The sequence below is a fragment of the Egretta garzetta genome, unplaced genomic scaffold (assembly GCF_000687185.1).
Source record: "Egretta garzetta isolate BGI_Z169 unplaced genomic scaffold, ASM68718v1 scaffold287, whole genome shotgun sequence".
NCBI classification, from domain to species: domain Eukaryota; kingdom Metazoa; phylum Chordata; class Aves; order Pelecaniformes; family Ardeidae; genus Egretta; species Egretta garzetta.
Window position 1 is genome coordinate 7125172 of NW_009260435.1, and position 18965 is coordinate 7144136.

The 18965-nt window shown below is 35.1% G+C and overlaps 1 protein-coding gene across 1 annotated transcript in view; it reads left to right on the forward strand.

The window, feature by feature from the left end:
• LRRC49 (leucine rich repeat containing 49) overlaps window positions 1-10710 on the forward strand; it is a 50712-nt gene extending 40002 nt beyond the window's left edge. Inside the window, exons 13-17 of the mRNA XM_009643833.2 lie at window positions 1905-2142; window positions 3432-3617; window positions 7463-7572; window positions 8265-8418; window positions 10504-10710. Of these exons, the coding sequence (XP_009642128.1) occupies window positions 1905-2142; window positions 3432-3617; window positions 7463-7572; window positions 8265-8418; window positions 10504-10710 (895 nt within the window). The remainder of the gene's footprint in view (window positions 1-1904; window positions 2143-3431; window positions 3618-7462; window positions 7573-8264; window positions 8419-10503) is intronic.
• Window positions 10711-18965: the final 8255 nt, after the last annotated feature.

Genomic DNA, 18965 nt, shown 5'->3' on the forward strand with positions numbered 1-18965 from the left:
CTTCTTTTTCTTAGCATTTTTAAATCACTGTAGTCCATTTTGTTCTCGTGCTTCCAAAGCTTTTCCCCAAACATATGTTTGGTCACTGCTTTCTTGCATTCTTGGTTTCTTCACAATTTAATTCAGTGTTAGTAATCATCGCCCATGACCAAGCTACTGTGGTAGCTTGAACATTGTCCTGTTAATGAACAGATTCTCATTGCTTGAGAAATCATGCTTTTAAGTAACATATTAAGACTTTTTTCGTGGGGTTGTAGCGAAGATCTTGGTGTAATGCTATCTCTACTTAATGCTGGATACAGTAACTAAAGTTGGTTTATTCCTTGTAGTTCCTGACTGAGATTGTTTGGATTGTTTTGTCAAATATACAGTAATAAAATACAATGCATCAACTCCGTTTCCATGTTCTTGTGAAAGTTTTTTGTAGTTTAAGATTTGTAGAATGCATTGTAGAAATCAAAGTCATTACTTCTATGAAATATAAAATTTCACCCCCCCTTGAGATGTTAACAAAATAAAACATGCTTTATTTGGATATATTATAATTCTCTTAGGCAAAATATGATGCATTTAGTTTTCTGAATTGGTGACGTAGGTTTGGAATTTTTCTGTTTTGTGACTAGTTAGACAAATGAAAGTGTGATAGTTATCTTCATCACTGATTTTTATTAGTTTAAACGGATTAATGAAGATGTGGCAATGTGTGTTAGAATTAAGAAGCTATAGATAACACTGCCATTTTTTGCCTTGAAGCCTTATTGCTTTTTAACACCCTCTAAATTAAAATTGACATTGATCTACTACCATGTTTTATAATAGTGAAGAATATCAGAAGGTATTTTCAAGACGAGTGTCTAAGCAATAAAATGGCAGGTGAAATTCAGCATAGATAAGTAATTAGAGCTTCACATTGAAGCGATGTGCTCTCAACATTTCCAGTCAAGACTGAAATCTTAGAATTTTTGTTGACTTTTGTCAAGAAAACATTAGTCAAGTGATCGCTAGCGGTCAAAGAAGCAAAATATGTTAAAAATACTATGAAGGTAGTAAAGAATAAAATAGTAAAAATCATTATGCAGCTTTCTAGACCTGTGATTTGTGCTCATCCTGAATTCACTGTGCACTTCATGTCCAGTCAGCTGAGTGTATCATGTTGGAAGTAAGACTCAGATGAGAGTTGAGAATACCTTATTGCTTATCTTAAAATCGCTCTTGTGAATTGGAAAGCTCACATTATTTTAAAGAAATGCTCATTCATCCCTATTATTTAAGGATTAAACAAGGATAATAAGCCATAAGATTATTCTCATCTCTAAGGAGAATAATGAATCCTGATGTCCTGATTGGATAATGTGACATACAGATTTGAGGAAGGAATGATACTCATGTCAAGAATAAAAATAGCTGTTCAGCACTGTGAATAGCATTATCCTGGATTGGTTTTAACAACTGTCTGTTCTTAAAGTGCTTACTCATGTTGTAACTTAGGTTTAATATAGCAAACAGAATGTGAAGGTGACTTTGCTTGAATAAATATGTTGTTTGAAGTTGGTTTTAGATATCTAAAGCAACACAAAATACCTTGGGCTAGCATTCTAAGTTAAAATGTTTAAGCAGGTTATTAAATGAGTGATTTCTTAATTTATTTATTTAATTCCCCCTGCCCCATCCAACGGAAATACACCCAGAGCCTTTCTGCCAAAGTAGAACAGTTGCAGTGTTACTTGATGGAGAAAGGATTTTCCAGGCCTTAATGTTTTTGAACCAGACTGGGTACTGCAAATGAATGAATGCTGAGAAATGCAGTTGTGTTTTTTTAAATGAAAGGACTATCATTCAATAGAATGATGTCACTATCTCAAAATGATCTCATTTATATCACTGCATTTTTATTTCTTTGACAGGTCTCTTGATACAATATTGAGCAGTGCAGTACAAGGCTTGTCTGTTCTTGAGTCTCATTTAGTGGAAGTGGAAGGAGATACTCTTTGCTTGTATGGTGCTGGAGCGCTGGAGTGCCTGGATCGAAACTGGAGTGTTCAAACAGCTGGAATTATTGTCACAGTCTCCTTTATGTTCATAGAATTTGATGAAATTGTTCAAGCGTTAACAAAACTGAAGATAAAATTTCCTAATTCTGTGGTAAGAATGCCTCAAATTTCAGCTGTGTGAACAGCTATGGAATATGTATTCTCTGATAGAACCATGGTTTGGCACAGTCACCCTTGAGTACTTTCATATAAATATATACATTTGTGAATTACATATTTGCTTGGTGTTATCCTATAACACTAACTGTAACTCGAGACTTCTTAAAAAGCAAGACTTTAATTTAGATTCTCACGCAGGATGGTGTTTTCTCTTCAGACTGATTACTATTTCTCTTCATTCCTTTGACCTAGCTGATAATTTTTAAGTTGCAGAACTGATGTGTAAACACTGTATTGCTGTTCTACAGTACTGTTGTGGATCCATGGTATCGGGAGACCTTAATCTGTGTTGTGAGTTCAAAGATTACATAGCTGATAGGATAAAAAGAGAGAGGTAAAATTCAAAGGTAATAGCTAATTAAATCAGTACAGCTCTTGGGATTCCTCAGTTCCTGATGAAGCAAGACAACATAAACAAGACAACCCTTTAGTACTTTTTCCTATTTTTTTTTTTTCCTTGGCCATTTAAATTAGTCTTTTTGAAGCAAATACTAAAATAGTGATGACATACATAAAGCAACTCATTACTCAAATGGTAGGTTTTGAGTATAACAGAACTTAATGGTTTTGTTGAGATATGTAAAGTTGTCTTAATTCCCCACAAATTTATCTATCTCAATGAAACTGTTGTTTTGTTGTAGGGGGAAAATTTTGTGGGGGATAGCAGAATCTCAACTAAGTATTTATCTTCACCATCAAGTTTTCCTCCTTCCCTCAATAATGCTACTGTGTAGCCAACTATACCATGCTCATAGGAGCACTAGCATAGGGCATGGTTTAAAGATACAGGAGGGTATGACTTAATGCCAGCCCGTTATGGCCAAAAAAGCAGAATATTTTAAAATTTATATTGTACTTATTTTAATGAGTGGATGTTGCAGTTGCTTGACTTGCAGACTTAAAATAAACATTGCTCAAGTAGTATCACTGCTTTTTGTAACACTGAAAATATTAGTGTCGTTACTGAAGGGTTTATAAATTGCTTAGGGGCTTGTAATGTTGACATTTCTAACTACATGTAATACACCAGTTGGCTTTTACATTGATGTGTTTTCCACAAAGACTTCAAATGGAGTGAGCTCAGTTGCTTCATCAGACCTAAGGACTGTTTATTTGAGTTTGAAAACAAATGTTTGAGTGGCACAGAATGGGAACCATTGTGTTCGCTCTTTATTGTTTCCTTATTTAATTTATTGTGTTTTGACTTTTCTTTTCTTTAAGCACCTGAAGTTTAAGGAGACAAATCTTGTGACACTGCAGCAATTCAATGCATTAGCCCAAATGCATCACATTGAACAGTTGACAGTTGATCCTCAGGGAAATCCAGTTGTCAACTTTACTTTGTGGAAATACTATGTTCTGTTTAGACTCAACCATTTTAATCTACAGAAGATAAATGGAGTAAAGGTAGGACAGTGTTGCTTCCTTCTAATTATTGGCCTTACAAGATAAATTATCTTTAAAAAAGCAGATGAATTGCTAATAAAATGAGCAGGACCCTTTCAGTGTCCTGTCAGTATTAGGGGGAGAAAAAAATTTAAGTAGACTTCACCAGATCCTTGCTTGTGCTGTGCCCTTAATTCCAACTGCACTGTGTTATAATTAGCAAAGTTGATTAGATTCTTAGTTCCCATAAAAATGTTGTATTGTCTCAATGTGCATTTGACAGACTTAGTAGTTTGTAGTATATGATTATCTATATTTTCCAGTGTTAAAAAATATAGCTAAAATAGTATTTTCTTCTTTAAGCCTATCACTGGAAAAAGTCTTTTTTTCTGCTTGCTATGTACAAGATCATTAGCGTGTGTGGTTTTTGTCGTGTGTGTTTTGTGTTTAAATAAATAGAAACTTAGGACATTAATACTGCTATTCTTTGTAGTTTGTATTTCCCTTTAAATCACTTGAAAGTAAATTTATTCAACACATAAAATGGTTATACTATACTTCAGCTTCAATCATAAAGGGAGCGAGAATAGTTATGATGCAACACAATGTTTCAATGTGCATTCAATTTTAAATGCTAAATACATTTAAGTGGTGTTATGGAAGTTAATTAGAGCAAAAATAATACATAGCTTTAGTGTTTAGATCTGGTGTCTTAATTTGGTCGTCATCATATGTTTTGGATTAGATATTTTACTTGTCATCTGATACAGCCATAGCATGAATGTTGTGGTTTGGTTGGTTTTAGTTCTGTAAAACATGTATTAGTTGCGCAGAAGAGCTGGAGTGGGTTAAAGAGCTTACCTGAATTAACTAGCAGAGAACGGATGAGAAAAGATGAAGGATAAAGGCAAATATGACTCACTCCAACAGCACAGTGTCTTGAAAAGGGGAAAAAAAAAAAGTGATAGTAATCCCACAAGAACTTTAAAATAGCCTTGAATTTAGTACTTTACAAAATATGCCCATCAAAGTTGATTTAAAAAAAAAAAAGAAGGCGGGGAAGGTTGAATGTGGGTTTAAAGTTTTTATTTCTTTTTTACTGCATTGTATTTTCAAAATCAACAATAGTGGTCCAGGTTAAAAGAAAACAGAAGATAAATCCTACCCGTTTGGTCTTCACAGAGAAAGAAAGAAAAAAAGAAAAAAACACAACTACTTAAGTAGAATTTTTGTTATGATGTCTAGGTCAGCAAATTCAGTCTTTGAAGGAAAACTTTGAATTTAATAGTGCTTGGGGATGAATTTAGTAAATGGATTTACATGTAGCACAGCATGCTTTTTACATAGGACATATATCAAATCTTAAATACGTAGGGCTGAAGAACATTTTTGTCCTCAACAAACTTTCTCAGCCAGACCACACTATATGAAGATGTGTGCACAGAGATTTTTTCCTAGTGTCATTAATAAATTAAAAGTGTCATAACCAAGTAGGCAAAAGAGATGAACTCTTGATTGCTGTTTTTCATTAGTCTGCAGCAGAAGTCATGGTATCCAGCTTTGCAGATTTATATTACCTTTTCTTTCAAAATTAATAATAGAAAACTCCTGTTTCAATGTAAAGAATACAAACCCCTGGAGCGTGTTGTCAAACCTTAGACCAGCCCTAAATAATAGATTCAGATGATGGAAAGGGAAGTGTGTGTATTCTGCTATTCTGATTATCATTGGTGTGCAATGTTTGTGAAGACTATTGCATTGACAGCTCTGAGATACATATAGTTGGGGAGTAAAAGCAATATATGCTAACTGAATTAACTAAATAAATTGCATATCTCTAGCACTATTAAACTTAAAAAAAAAAAAAAAAAAAAAAAAAAAAAAAACCACACAACAGTATAAGGAAACTTTTATTTTCTCCCCAACCTCCCCCTTCCATTCCAGGCTAGAAGCTAAGTGTTAGTCCCCTGCTAACAAAGATTTTGTTCCCTTGTCAAACAGTCACATTTACTAACTGTGAAGAAACAAATTCTCTTCGTAGAGACACACTAATTGAAATCTTTCCCAGTGATAGTAATCTCAGATTAATTAAGAGTTGTCAGGGTTTGAAGTTACTAAGCTTTACAAAATGCTTTATACCAAGTGGTATGGCATATGATACAACAGATGCACCAGTTCAGTAAATGCGATGCCTGTTTTCTGTACTTGGCAAGAAGCAGGCGTAATAGCCTTACATTTATGTGGTATTACCATTATAATCTTTTTGTGATTAATGGAGCAAACAATGTACTGGAGTAAGATAGAGAACATGAGTTTCTGTGAACTAGAGAGTGTATTCAGCATTGCTGTCTCTGTTGACCTGGTCCTTATGCTTCTCTTAACATAAATAAATAAATTAAAATCACTTATTTCTCCAGCGGACATTTCTGCCTGCAATGGTCTTTGTTTCCCTAGCTGCCTTCTGCGCTCTTTGTTTTAGACCTTGTTTCTGTTAACAGACTGTTTAGCGAGGTCATCTACTCTTAGGCTACTAAGTACGACTTATTTAATTTTAAGTGAAAATAAGCAAATCTAAACACTGTGAAAATGGAATTTATGTTTTCTCTGGTGAATTTCTTTCTGTGTTAAGCTGTTACAGTATACTTTAGGCAAAGGTAGATTGTATAGTCTATAAACATTAAAAAAGAACATAATGTTAATTTGGATCAAAATTCCATTTTACTCGCACATTTGAACAATACAGAACACAAAAATTGTCTGGAAGTACTTAGTAATATTGTGAGTATTGGAAGTTTATTTAATAATAGGTTGCTTTCCAAAAATATGCTACAAGATGAACAGAAATTAAATTTGATCCAGAAGTTAAGAAGTCACCAAGTGAATTTCATTGTCCTGTGTTATCCAGGTCAGATTTAGATGATTATAAAGATTCCTTCCGTACTCAGTGGAAAACCAGGAGTCTAGAAACTGTGCCAACAAACTTTTGGCAGTTGAAGTCAGTTCATAGTCTGGCCATCAGGGCAGGAGAAACGCAAGCCATGGTCTCCAGAGGTTATGAGCCAAGACAAACAAAAACCAATAACAACTGCTACCAAAAAATAAACCCCTTTCACCTTTATACAAAACTGAAATACGTAAAATTGATCCTGAAAATTTTTCAATCATTGAAAATTAGTTTAAAGAGATATCTGTAACTTAATGTTCACACAACGGTATGGATGATCTTTAGAGGAGTATAATGGAGGAACACTTATTTTGGGGGGGTTGAAAAATGCAGAGCAAATAGTAGTCTTTTTCCTTCTTTTTTTTTTTTGGGGTGGGGGTTTTTTTTTTTTTTTTTTTTTTTGGTCCTCTCAAGCCTCTCTTTATAGAAAGTCTTCTCTATAATGCTGCCAAAATAAAAGACTGTAACTTATCTTTTCACATATGGGTGCCCAGAATCTGCATTTCTGCAGCATAACTTGGTCAGAAATTTTCCAATAGGCCTTCTGTAAGTGCAGGCAGTATGGAGCAGAATTAATATGTCTGGCCTTCAGATACTCAATGCAAGAAATTGTTATAAAATCCCTCATTTCATGAAGTATATCATGAAGCACAGGGTAGCACGTGTATACATTAAATTTTCCAGAATTTCAGGAAATAAAACAAGCATAAATGCCTCATTTGGTTTCTTTTAAAGTATATTTAAAGTGCCAGTAAAAGCAAATCTACGTTTTGAAGGTATGCCTGGAACAGATCTGTATGCAGTGTTCTGTATAACAAATTTGAGTTAATTCTTAATGTACATATGTAATGAAATATGAATGTGCCAATTTTGAAGGTTAACTTTTTTCTTTTTTCTTCCCCTTCTCCCCCTTCCCTCACAGGTTACTGAAAATGATATTGTCATGGCGGAAAGGCTCTTTGGCATTCTGGCATATGTGACATCTTCTGAGCTGCCACATTATCGCATGCTTTCATTATTTGGAGAATCTAGGTAAAATACAGTCAACGGAACAGGAATTTGTGCAGAACGTATTGTTTAATTCTTTTGCACACTGTTGTGATAAATTCTTTCTAGGTAAAAAGATAAAAATTTCAGAAGTACAGCAGATGCATTCTTTGCTTATTTTGCATAAATATTAGCATCTCCTGATTCATGTAGACAGAGGTTTTCACAGAAATTGTATGGAATTTGCTGAGAAAGATTAAGAGGCACAAGCACACAAATGCATGGCTTGTTTAATTCTGCAGTTATACTGGTATTGGTGAAGACTTACAAACTTTCACGATGAAGTCTGACTTGTTTTAGTGGTTATTTTACAGTGGGTGACTATACCAGTTAACAAATTTGAGAGTTGGTGCTGTAAGAAAATAGGTGCTTAAAAATACTATTTTTAGTCTTCTGTAGATACGTACTTAGTAAAAGTTTAAGCTGTAAGACTTCCTGTTTAGGAGGTACAACGCGATATATGTCAAAAAGTCAATTTTACAGAAGCAAATTAACACAGGAATATCTAGAGTCAACTGTATTTTGAGTAAATTGAGGATGCAATAAACCTGAAAGCTCATAAAGTACATGTTCAAAGGGAGAAAAGAAAAAAACCCCTCCCATCACTAGAAACATCTGCCCTTAAAAAAAGCTTCCAACAATTAAAACTCTCAATCTCTTTTGTTATCTTTTCACAGGAGGAAGCAATTCCATTGTCTGCTGGACGGAAAGGGAAAGAAATCTGGGATTGGAAGTGAGGAAAGTGGTGATAACAGAAGAAATGGAGGAGAAAGCACAACTCGAGCAACACTGAATTACATGACAAAGGACTTTCATATGGAAAAGCTTGAGGTAAGTATACCCTTACAGAACGCTTTCATCCTCTATTACACAACCTTAGACTGTACTCATGGAATTTGTCTATATATCAAGTTTCAGTTGTGCTAGTGGGAATGGTGGTATTGTTGCTTACTATATTTACATGTGTGATCAAACATGTCATTTAACTGATCTTTGACAGAATACTAGATAATGATCAGTTTCTGTCTGTAGTGAAGTGGTTCCTGAATAGTGCCACAGTCTCAGAAATACATTCTGGCCTACAAGCCCTATGTTTATAATGAAACATACCTGCATTAGTAAAATACAAGAAGTGAGCGCAGTTTTTTACAAAGAAAAATGTGTATTGCACATGTTAGGATTTTCTAATGGAATTAGAAAGTCAAAAAGTATATCCCAAAATGAATTGGTGAAGAACATCTTCAGGAAAGATTTGAGATAGTGCAGGCTGTAGTAATAAAGAGCTGTTTTCTAGCTTTTAAATGAGCTACAGGAAAAGAAATCTATAGGAAATGTAATAGGTTTAATTATTAATAAAATTGCAAGCTGGCTTGTTTCAGACAAGTGCATCAGTCACGCTTATTTTAGTTCATGTTTCTGATCTGCTAACTCTTTTGCTTGGGCAGAGGGAAATTGTTCCCAGGGAAAACATGCTTCTTTCAGCCACTATCTCTTTTCTGAGAAATCAGCATGAGTTTTAGCTGTATGCACCCTGCTTCCCACATTTGTCTCATTATTTGCTTTTTGTTTATGTGGAAATATATAAATCTTCTAGTGCAGGAAATGAAATCAAGTTCAGTAAACACTGAATTCAGTTACTGCATTGTGGTTTTGTTATCTCAGATCCATAGCATAAAAAAGAGACAGTGACTGCATGTGTGGAGAGATTAAATTAAGAAAACATTTTAATTTCAAAAGCTGTGATAGTAGCTCTTAAAACTTTGAATGGCATAGAGTAAGACAGTGAGGCATTCCTCTTGTCCTTTACCATGGAACAAGCACTGTAATAAAATCAGCTTGGTATTTGTACAGACCATTAAATATATGCATTGTTTTCTCTTCCAAGTGCAGCAATTCACACTTTGTCTTTTGTTACAGCATTATGTATGTGGCAGAAGGTATTACAGGATGTCACAAAAGAAGAGTAAGATAGGCAAAAAGGGCTGATTCCGGTTCCCCATCAGCAGTAAACTAATGTAATAAATGCGATTGAATAAGTTTATTGCTAAAGAAGACAGTCTGAGGCATTGATTAATTATTTGGGTTTTTAGATGAAACAGGTGGAAAGTATTTTCTCTGCTTTATCACTCATTTAAGAAAACTTCTGTTTTGATGGCCTGAAGCATGACCTACCGTTTTGATTTATGGCACTGTTAAAACTAGTTAGATATTTAGCACCAATATAATTTATTGTTCAAAACTTATTATGACATTTTATAGAAACTCTGCAGAAACAGGGATTAATTCGGTTTGAGTGAGTAAAATGCAGAGCTAGTAGTTGCAAAAAGTGCAATATTTATTATTATTATTTCTAAAGGTTCAAGTTACTTCACTATCTACTGTAGTACATATTAGGAACCATGTACTTGCCAGAGTCCATCAGGGAACCTGTGAAAAGGATGCAAACTGGTATATTTTTCTGTGACAATATGCTTAGTTCTTGTTAGGGCAGGTAGATGAACATATACTTTCCAACTGTTACACTATAATAATGAAAAGCTGGGAAGGGAAGGGAGAGAAGGAAAGAAAGCAGCCTGGTGTTTAATAACTTCACTGCTATGCTAGAAAGCCACAAAAATCATAATGCTGTTAAAAAAGATATTTATGTTCATTAATTTATCTGAAATCCACTTTTAAGTAGTAAATAAAATTATGTATACAATAAGATTCTGTGGCCACACTCATAAAAGCTTGACTTAGACCCTGGGCTATGCAACTTAAAACCAGGGAGAAGGGGGAAAAAGTGTGCAATGGCCTTTTTGTCTGCTAATCACTATGTTCTTTAATTCATTAAATTTTTGTGGTGTTTTTTGGGGTTTGCTCATTTAACCTTTTCTTCCTTTGTCTTATACAATGTGTAATGGTTCTCCCATGCAGGAAATCAAGGAAAGAAAAACATTTTGCCAGACATACATCGAGAACTTAGTGAAAGAAGCAGCTGACATCAATATGAAAAATGAGTCGTTGCAGAAGCTCTGGCCTCAAATGTTCATTGAGCTTGTGAGAGATGCAGTGATAGAAATACGCAATAAAAATTCCTACATGAAACTCTGCTTACAGCGGATCACTGATCAAAAACAGTAGAGTCAAGGCTTGTTGTTTTGCAAGCTTTTGGTTTCAGTATTCTATTATGTTTTACAACCTTAAAACAATAGAATATAAAATTACCATCACTATGGCATACTTCACACCCCTCCCCCCCATGGGATGCCTTTAAATCTTGATTAACTCTTGATAGTTTTGAGACAAAAGTTTACTTGTGTACTGCTTTAACAATGCTTCCTTGGCTAAAGTGATGAGATAGTATAGAAGTAACTTGGGGATTGTCATGTTTTACTAAGTTCTTGTTGATTTTTTTTTTTCTGCTATCCTTGCTTCTGTAGTGCTACAGCATTGTTGGTTTTTTTCTCTTTTAAAGAAAAATTTACACTGCTTGCCTTATTTTTTATTGAACACTTTTCAGTTGTCACCTTTTTGACTGTTTGCTGCTGTTTAAAAAAAAAATCAAGAATAGTAGCTGATTTCTTTTTATGAGCAAAAGCTAATAAATCATTTTTACACCCTGAACTTGATGAAGACTTATTCTTGTTGCTTAATTCGTGACATTGTGATGGCATTGATGTGAAAACGTCAGTGCTCAGTAGAGCGACATTTGATGAGCCTAATTCTCAACTGAACAAATTGCCCAAACTGGATTTCAAGTGTTTTTCATTAATTTCATTTATATTTGCGTGAATTATTATAGGTAAAATATGAATTTGAGGTATACTGACTTAAGCTCTATTTTTGCTCTTTTAAAATATATAAATAATTTAATTTTTGAGGTTTGCCAAGGTCAAATGAGCTAAAATGCATGCGTTGCATTTGGTAAGGAAACTGATGACTACTATTCAGTTGTAATTAATTTCTGTGACTGTGTGAAAAATTGGTATTTGTTATCAATAAAAATAAATTCTTCATGTTTGCCCTTCACAGATACTGTAAAGGAGTACTGTGTGCAAAGAAAAGACTTCTCCTTAGCGCTGCATGAAGAGATGAGACACAACTTGTCCCCAAAATCAACTGTAAATGGGTAGAAAAAAACATCCCATCATATAATAACTCCCACTGTAAACACCTTGCCGGCTTCTGCCCAGAAATTGAATTTAGGAACTGTTAGCAAGTCCAGCTGATTCCCATGGTTAGTGTTCATATGCAGATAGAAAGTTGTGCTGTTTAAACTTAATTTTATACTTTCGTATCTTAACTAAAACAATCCAGAACCTTTGTGCATTCTTTTACTCAATTTAAACTCTTATTTTATTTAAGCTCATTTATTTAAAAAAAAAAAAAAAAAATTCATAACAAAAGAAATAATCCTGCAAGGGTTTCTGTGGCTCATAACTAAGTTTAAAAATAAACTTTACCTGGACAAGACAAGACTCTCTGGCAAAGCAGAGATGCCAATACAGTTCTGCAAGTTTCTATGCCCTGAAACTAGCCTTGCATGAGTAGCAGGAGTCAGGTGATCATAGGTATTTTGGTGTATGCAGTCTATTTGCCTTCAGGTCAAGCTGGTGCATCTAAGTTGTCAGAGAGAATCCATTTTCCATGCATGTTACAGGTTAACAATGACATGCATACTGCTAAATGTAGTTTTCAGTTTGGTTTATGTTATATGTGATCTTCTGAAGCATACTTGCAGGTAGTTGCTTTTCAGTCTTTACAGAATTTAATGGAGGTTAAGTCACTCAAATTCTAAGGTAATGTTAAAAGTCCTGAAGAAACTGCTCCAGTAGTTGATAGAATTTAATAGAAACAATGACCCCTCCAGGCTTTTTGAACTGCTTCATGGAATTTATAGGAAGATTAGTATTTGATAGGACTTTTTTTTTCTTTCCATTGGAAAATTGCGCTCTCAAGTCTTATGGTGCATTTTATTAAGGGAACAAATTAAGACTCCACAAAATGTGAGAAAAGGAGAGTTTACATTGTAGAAATACAATCAGTATAGAAATGAGCACACAAGTTTTTTTGATCCCTCAGTTCCTTTACATCATTTCTGTGCAAAGGGGGTGGGTGGAGCAATTCCAGCTTCTGCATAGGGACAGAAACCTCGGCAGCTGCGTGAAAGTGCAGAACTCTCCTGATGATGTAGCTGGAGCAGATGGGCCCCTTTTGAATCTGATTCAGCAGCAATAAAAGACTGGAAAAAAATGTTTTAAGAAGGGTGGATTGGTCTAGAGGAACAGGAAGTTCTCCATGGGAAAATCCAGAGAAAAGCCAGACTTTCTGATACTAAGGCTTTAGAAGCATAATCCTGATAGGAGGCTTTAAGGTAGGGTCTTGAAAAAACTAAGTGAAATGAATCAGAGGGTATTGACTGTGAGTTGTAGAAATATCTCCTTAAAATGCTCTGTATTCCCAGTGGTCTGTGAATGCTGCCAGTTTGGACTTCTTTCAGTAATAGCAGCTGTTCCATAACAGGATTGCTAAATGGCTGAAGCGAGGGTAGCTAGGCGGCTGTTATAAATGAAGAAAAGGTTAATGTTGGGCTGCATACTTTTTTTTTCACCTAGAACCAGTAGGAACAAAAAACCTTATATTTTTATTAATTTTTTTTAGGAAACAAGTGAATGATGGACTCGAGTAATGTTAGACCTAAGAGTTCATAGAATTTTAAGCAGCCAGGTGATCCTAAAATTGTTAGCATACTGTATGTTGTTTAAGTGTCTATCAAAATTATTTGTCAATTCATACAGACTTGTGGGATATAATACTGTGGTTGCTTATTACGGAATTTCTGAGCATTTAAAAATTTGATGGTGGTATAAGCAGTAAATTCTTAGATGTTCTGAAACTTAAGTACTGCTTTCTATGGTTACAGGTATTAATTGAAGAGTTAAAAAAGCCATTGATTTTGAAGCTGGGGACCTTTTAACAAAACCTTCCAGGCTGAAAGCAGTTATTTTTTCTGCTTCAAAAGCCTTTAAATGCTGCATAAAATTGAATTTTGATCCCCTTATGTAGCCTGACTTCCTGCACAGGACAGGAGCTATGGTTGTAAAAACTCCATGTTACCTAGAAATCATCTTCTTAAGGGTTAAAATGATATAGTTTTGACTTTTAAATCTTTTGAAAACTCTTCATACATTGATTTTTTTTTTTTTAATTATTTATGTAGTTTCCTTATTTTCAAGTTTCCTCTGTGTCTGGACAAAGGCAGAAAAATGATGTATCTCTCTTTTTCAGTTTAGCTGTATCATGCATGAAGGCCCCATTATGTCATGCAGAGTCACTGTTTATTATGCAACTGAAATTTGATCCTCAGTAAGGAGACTGATGAAGAGCTATATTTCATACACTCCTTTTGATACAGGATCTGAAAAAGTAATAGAGCTGCAGATACGCTGCCGCAGTGGAACAAAGGGAGAAGTGATTCACTTGATGCAAACCAAAAGCTGATCCTGTCAGTTTTGAGGGGGGAAAAAAAAAGGTACTGGGAAGAGGTTTTAACTGAGCATTGTAAAGCAAGTAAACCTGCTCTACTGCCTGGGACCAAGTGTTAGATCTGAATCTGGAAATAGCTGAAAACTTTGTTTTCTGGTCTGTGTAGATCAGTGATAGAAAAGCGAAATATCTTGTTCCGCTGCCAGAAATGGTCATACTTTTATCATGTGAACTATTTAAAATAATAATATCAACAAAAAAAAGTTAATTGGGAAAACAGACTAATTGAATATGTTTTTGTTCCCACATCACACAAACTCTGCTATATCTTGAAGTCTAATCGCAGTGAAATTATTTTTCTCTTTAGTTTAGTTTAAGTTAGAGGCATCAGCCTTTCGGGGATTTGTAAGATTTTGTTTTGTTGAATGCATGACATGCAGAACAAGGAGAGGGAAAACAGGAGACTAGCTATCAGTTTGCTCTATGCTGTGATGAAGTTGGTTTTACTCAAAAGTGAATATAAACTGATTTTTGCATACTAAAAAGTAGAGAGTGTAGGCTACAGAGACTTTAAGCAATCTTAAAAAAGGCTAATTGATATCTGCTTACATACATTACCTCAGAGCTGGATTTTTTTGAGCATGAGCTAAAAGAAATTGAATCTAAGGGACTGTTTATACAACTCAACTATCTAATTTTGTTGGCTAGCTTTACTAGGCTTCTGCTCTCAGGGGAAGAAAGATAAGCTCATCTAGAGGAACTCTTGTCTCTGTTTACTGTGGTGAAAACAGCATTTCTTTATGAGCTGTGTATTGGACCTCATATGCCATACTTGTGTACAGATGGGGTGGACAAATGCTTCTACTTCTTGGATCAAATGTCAGGAAACCCTGATGAAGAATTAAAAAGTCTTAATGGGGGGAAAAACTGACTCTTTTCTGAGTTGTTTGGTTTTGGTGGGATTTTTCAGTTATGGGTAGAAGTATTGCAAGCACAAACATACTTGACTGATATAAGCACAGTGAGTGTGTAAAAAAAAAAACAAAAACAAAAAACCAAAAAACCCCCCCCCAAAAAAAAAAAACCCAAAAGCCCAAAAAAACCAAAAAGCATACACATACCCCTCCCAAAAAAACCCAACGCACCAAAAAACTAGAAAATTCCAGGTTAGAATATTTATACCAAATCCAGCAGTAGAAGTATCCAACATCCCCAAGAAATGTGTTTGTATAAGACAACCCTATATTCCTTACTACTGACCACATTGACCTGAGGAGGCCCTTATAAGTAACTTTTATCCAACTTCAATACAAACTGATGGCTTCATGATTGCTCTGGAGTTTGGTTGATTAGTACAGTATAAAAATAACATAAGACAGCAGGATCAGATTTCTTGGTGCTGTAATCTGTTGGTTAACAGGATGACGATGCTTAATCCCAGTCTTCCTAATTAGGCAGCCACTCCCATATTAAGGAAATTACTGTGTGTGATCTTCATTCTTATTATATAGTGCATGGCATCTAGTATGTTTCTTCATCCATAAATGGGATTCTTTCTAGTTTCAGACAAACTATTCCTTCTGCTTTTGTTTGACTAATATGGATATCCCAGAGTTTAAATGCTGCTATTAGCAGTACTTCATTTTACACCTAACTTGGCCTTTACGTGAACATTGAGCAGATTACAAACAAGTTCATTCTTTCTGGAATACTAGACATGGATAGCATAAGCACTGCTAACCTTTTCAATGTAGTGAGAATGATACTTTTCAAGAATCAAGGTAATGAAAAGCTTTTCTGCATGTAGTATTGAGTGTTTAACACTTAAGCACAGAAGATAGCCTGGAATGACATATGGTTTCCATTTGCTTATAGTATATCATTAGACAAGAGATTGTAAAGCTAATTTAAACTAGAGCGGTGAAGAAATTGTGCCCGTGATTGTGGTGTGTTTGTATTACATACGTAGTCTAGACATCTTACTTGGTTAAGCAGGTAAGGGCGATACTAGTGTAATTCACACTTGATGAAAGAAACATCGCAATATGTAGGGAAGCCATGACTTTATAGTAATAAAAAACACTAAGTTCATTGATTAGCTATTATATTACACTTAGAAATTATATTGTGAGACAATGTGTGCTGTGGTTTGTGTTCTATATGGCTATGTAGCACATTTGCTGCCTATTTATGTTAGGCTTCAATGGTCTATGTTTTCTAATAAAGTAAAGAAATAATTCTGAAGAGTGGTGAAAGAAACCAAGAGCAAAGAGCATAGCTTTCTTCCAGTTTCTAACTCGGCACTGACAATAGAATATATTAAGCTTCATACAACTGTCATATCTTGGGTAAAGTATGCATGTTGAAGCTATCAGAGTCATTTGACTACGAAGCTTTTGTATAAGTCTACAAATAAGGTACTCTAGGGAAACGGTACTTAGATTCCAAAGAGATCTTAATAACTGTAATAGAATGTAAACATTCAGGTTTTTGTAATCCAGAAAATGTGAACTGGCTTGTCAGTTTAGAGAAGAGAAGAACTGGGTAAATGTTAGAGGGAAGGATTTCCAGGTGTGACAAGTGCTTTTGGAATACAGAATGAATAGCGAAACTAACATTTATTAAAGTGATTTTACATTCTTCTGGAGACTGCATGTGAATGCATGGAAACTGGAATATATAAACCTGTTGCAAAAGATGTAATCCCTCCCTAAAAGACATGAGCATGAAAACCTCTCTCTGATATTGTACAGTTACTTGTGTTGTTATGTTGTTGGTTTGTTTAGTTTGGGGGTTTTTTTAACCACTAACTAACAAACACTCCAATGCTTTTATGACAATGCAGTGAACAACCAACATATATTTAGAGGTTATATTTCTTCTGTCTTCAGTATTTATCTAATTGACAGCTGCATCTTATAAAATACACTTGTCAAACTAATCCAAAATGGTATTCAAAGGAGGCAAAAAAGCAGTGCCTTGGGGAGGATCATCTCCTGATGGCCTCCATTTTAACAGCCGCAAAAGTGAAATAAAAACACTTGGTTGTATGAGATATCTGGTAATGAGCTGACAAAGGTGTTAAGGTAGCCAGGTACTGTATATCTCATCTGTAGTGGATGTTAAGTGTTGGACAGCTACAGAGAGTGAGGCAGCCTTGTGTATTTTTAGAGGTGTGAGAACTGTTGTGGGAAGCCAGATCCTTCTATGTTTCTCCTCCCCTACTCCCATTAGGAGGCTCTCACTTTCCCCACCCTTTGTTTCCAAGCTCCAATGTATTCTGTTTTTATTTAAGGAAAATATTGTCAGTGTTGCTTGCAGCTTCAAAGCTTGGTCCAACAGAAGGCACACATGGGCAACTTTTTCCTTTTCCCTATCTCTACAGTGGGGAACAGCTACAGAGAGGCTATTGCTTAATTAGTACTAATTGTTGGTGTAAAGCTAAAGTGGCATAGCTGTGTTATATGGAAAGGCCAAGAAGAAGAATGCTAGGGGTAGGGACACCTGTCAGTGTGGAGCAAAATATCTCTAGCACATGTAGTGCTAGATTCAGTGGGATTTTTTTTTTCCTGGTGCTCTAAAAAAAAAATAAATTTATTGCTCTTATTTCAATTGAATCAACAGATGAGGGAATCCATTACTTGGCTGCCATTAACACAGACTTAATTAACTAGCACTTTCCCCCGTAACATTCACAGGTCAAGTATTGCCTGGATTTTTTTACTTTTATTTTTAAAAATAGTCTGCCTTGTGTTCTAAGGAAGAATAATGCCACTGGGGTTTTTTATTGCTTATTGCACCTCTAGAATGAGTGGAATTTGTGATAAATAAAATGCACTGAAAAAAAAAGTATGTATTTTTGTGTGAGCTTATGTGCTAACTATTTAACAACTCTTTGAAATATTTGCTGATTTAGAGGAGTCCTTTTCTGTGAGTTCTTTCACACACACTTGTTTCAGAATGCAATCAATTTGGTGATTCCTAATCAGAAGCATTTGGAAATCTAGAACAGGATTGCCCAGTTCTTGGCATTTGGTCTTACAGTATTTTAAATTTTTATGGCAGTTTATGATAGAGCTTAAAATCTTGTAAAACTTTAAGTAGGTTCCTGGAAATTGTCGTTAGCAGCTCAATTAAAAATTATTTCAAAATTTTGGCTGAAATTTTTTCACCTATTTTAGGCAAAGCGTTAAAAGGCTTATTTTCTTAACCATTCAAAAGACAGTGTTGTGATGTGCAGAAGACTACTTCTTTCACAAGGTATATTTTTTCCAGAAGGATATACAGAATGTTCTAAAGATTAACTTGGTGAGTACAACTGTTTACCTTGTTTAAATTCTGGACTAAAGTAGTATGATGTCAGATGCTGTTTGGCTTTACCTCATTCTAGCATGGTGTGATGACATCAGTCTTCACATCAGAGAGAATTAGAGCTTGAAAGTACAGCACATTTTTGGCAGGAATTATGATGCTGGGGTCAGGGAGGGACTATAATGGTAATCTGAAGTCAAGAAATACGCTTTTTAAAAGGGCTCCTTCTAGAACATGGGAAATCAGGCAAATCAGCTGCCTCTGGTGCACAGAGCTGTGGAGCGGAGGAAGGCCTATGGCACTGCAATTGAGTGAAATAGAGGGCTAGACACAAGAGTGAGCTGGGAGCCAGGATTGCAACTTTTGATTTCAGGCCTGTGCAGGTTGGCAGGTCTCTGTAATTTTCAGTGAGAAATATGTGCACCCCAACCTCAGTGAATGCTCATCTTTTTCTCATAACATTCCTTAACTGTTCTCATTGGTTGCTCTCCCAATTCATTCCAGAAGGCGGATTTCTGCAGTCTGTGTTAAAACAGGATGCCTCTGCCATTTGTCAGGTCAGTGATTTAGTTCACTATTGAGTATTTTCTATGACGTTA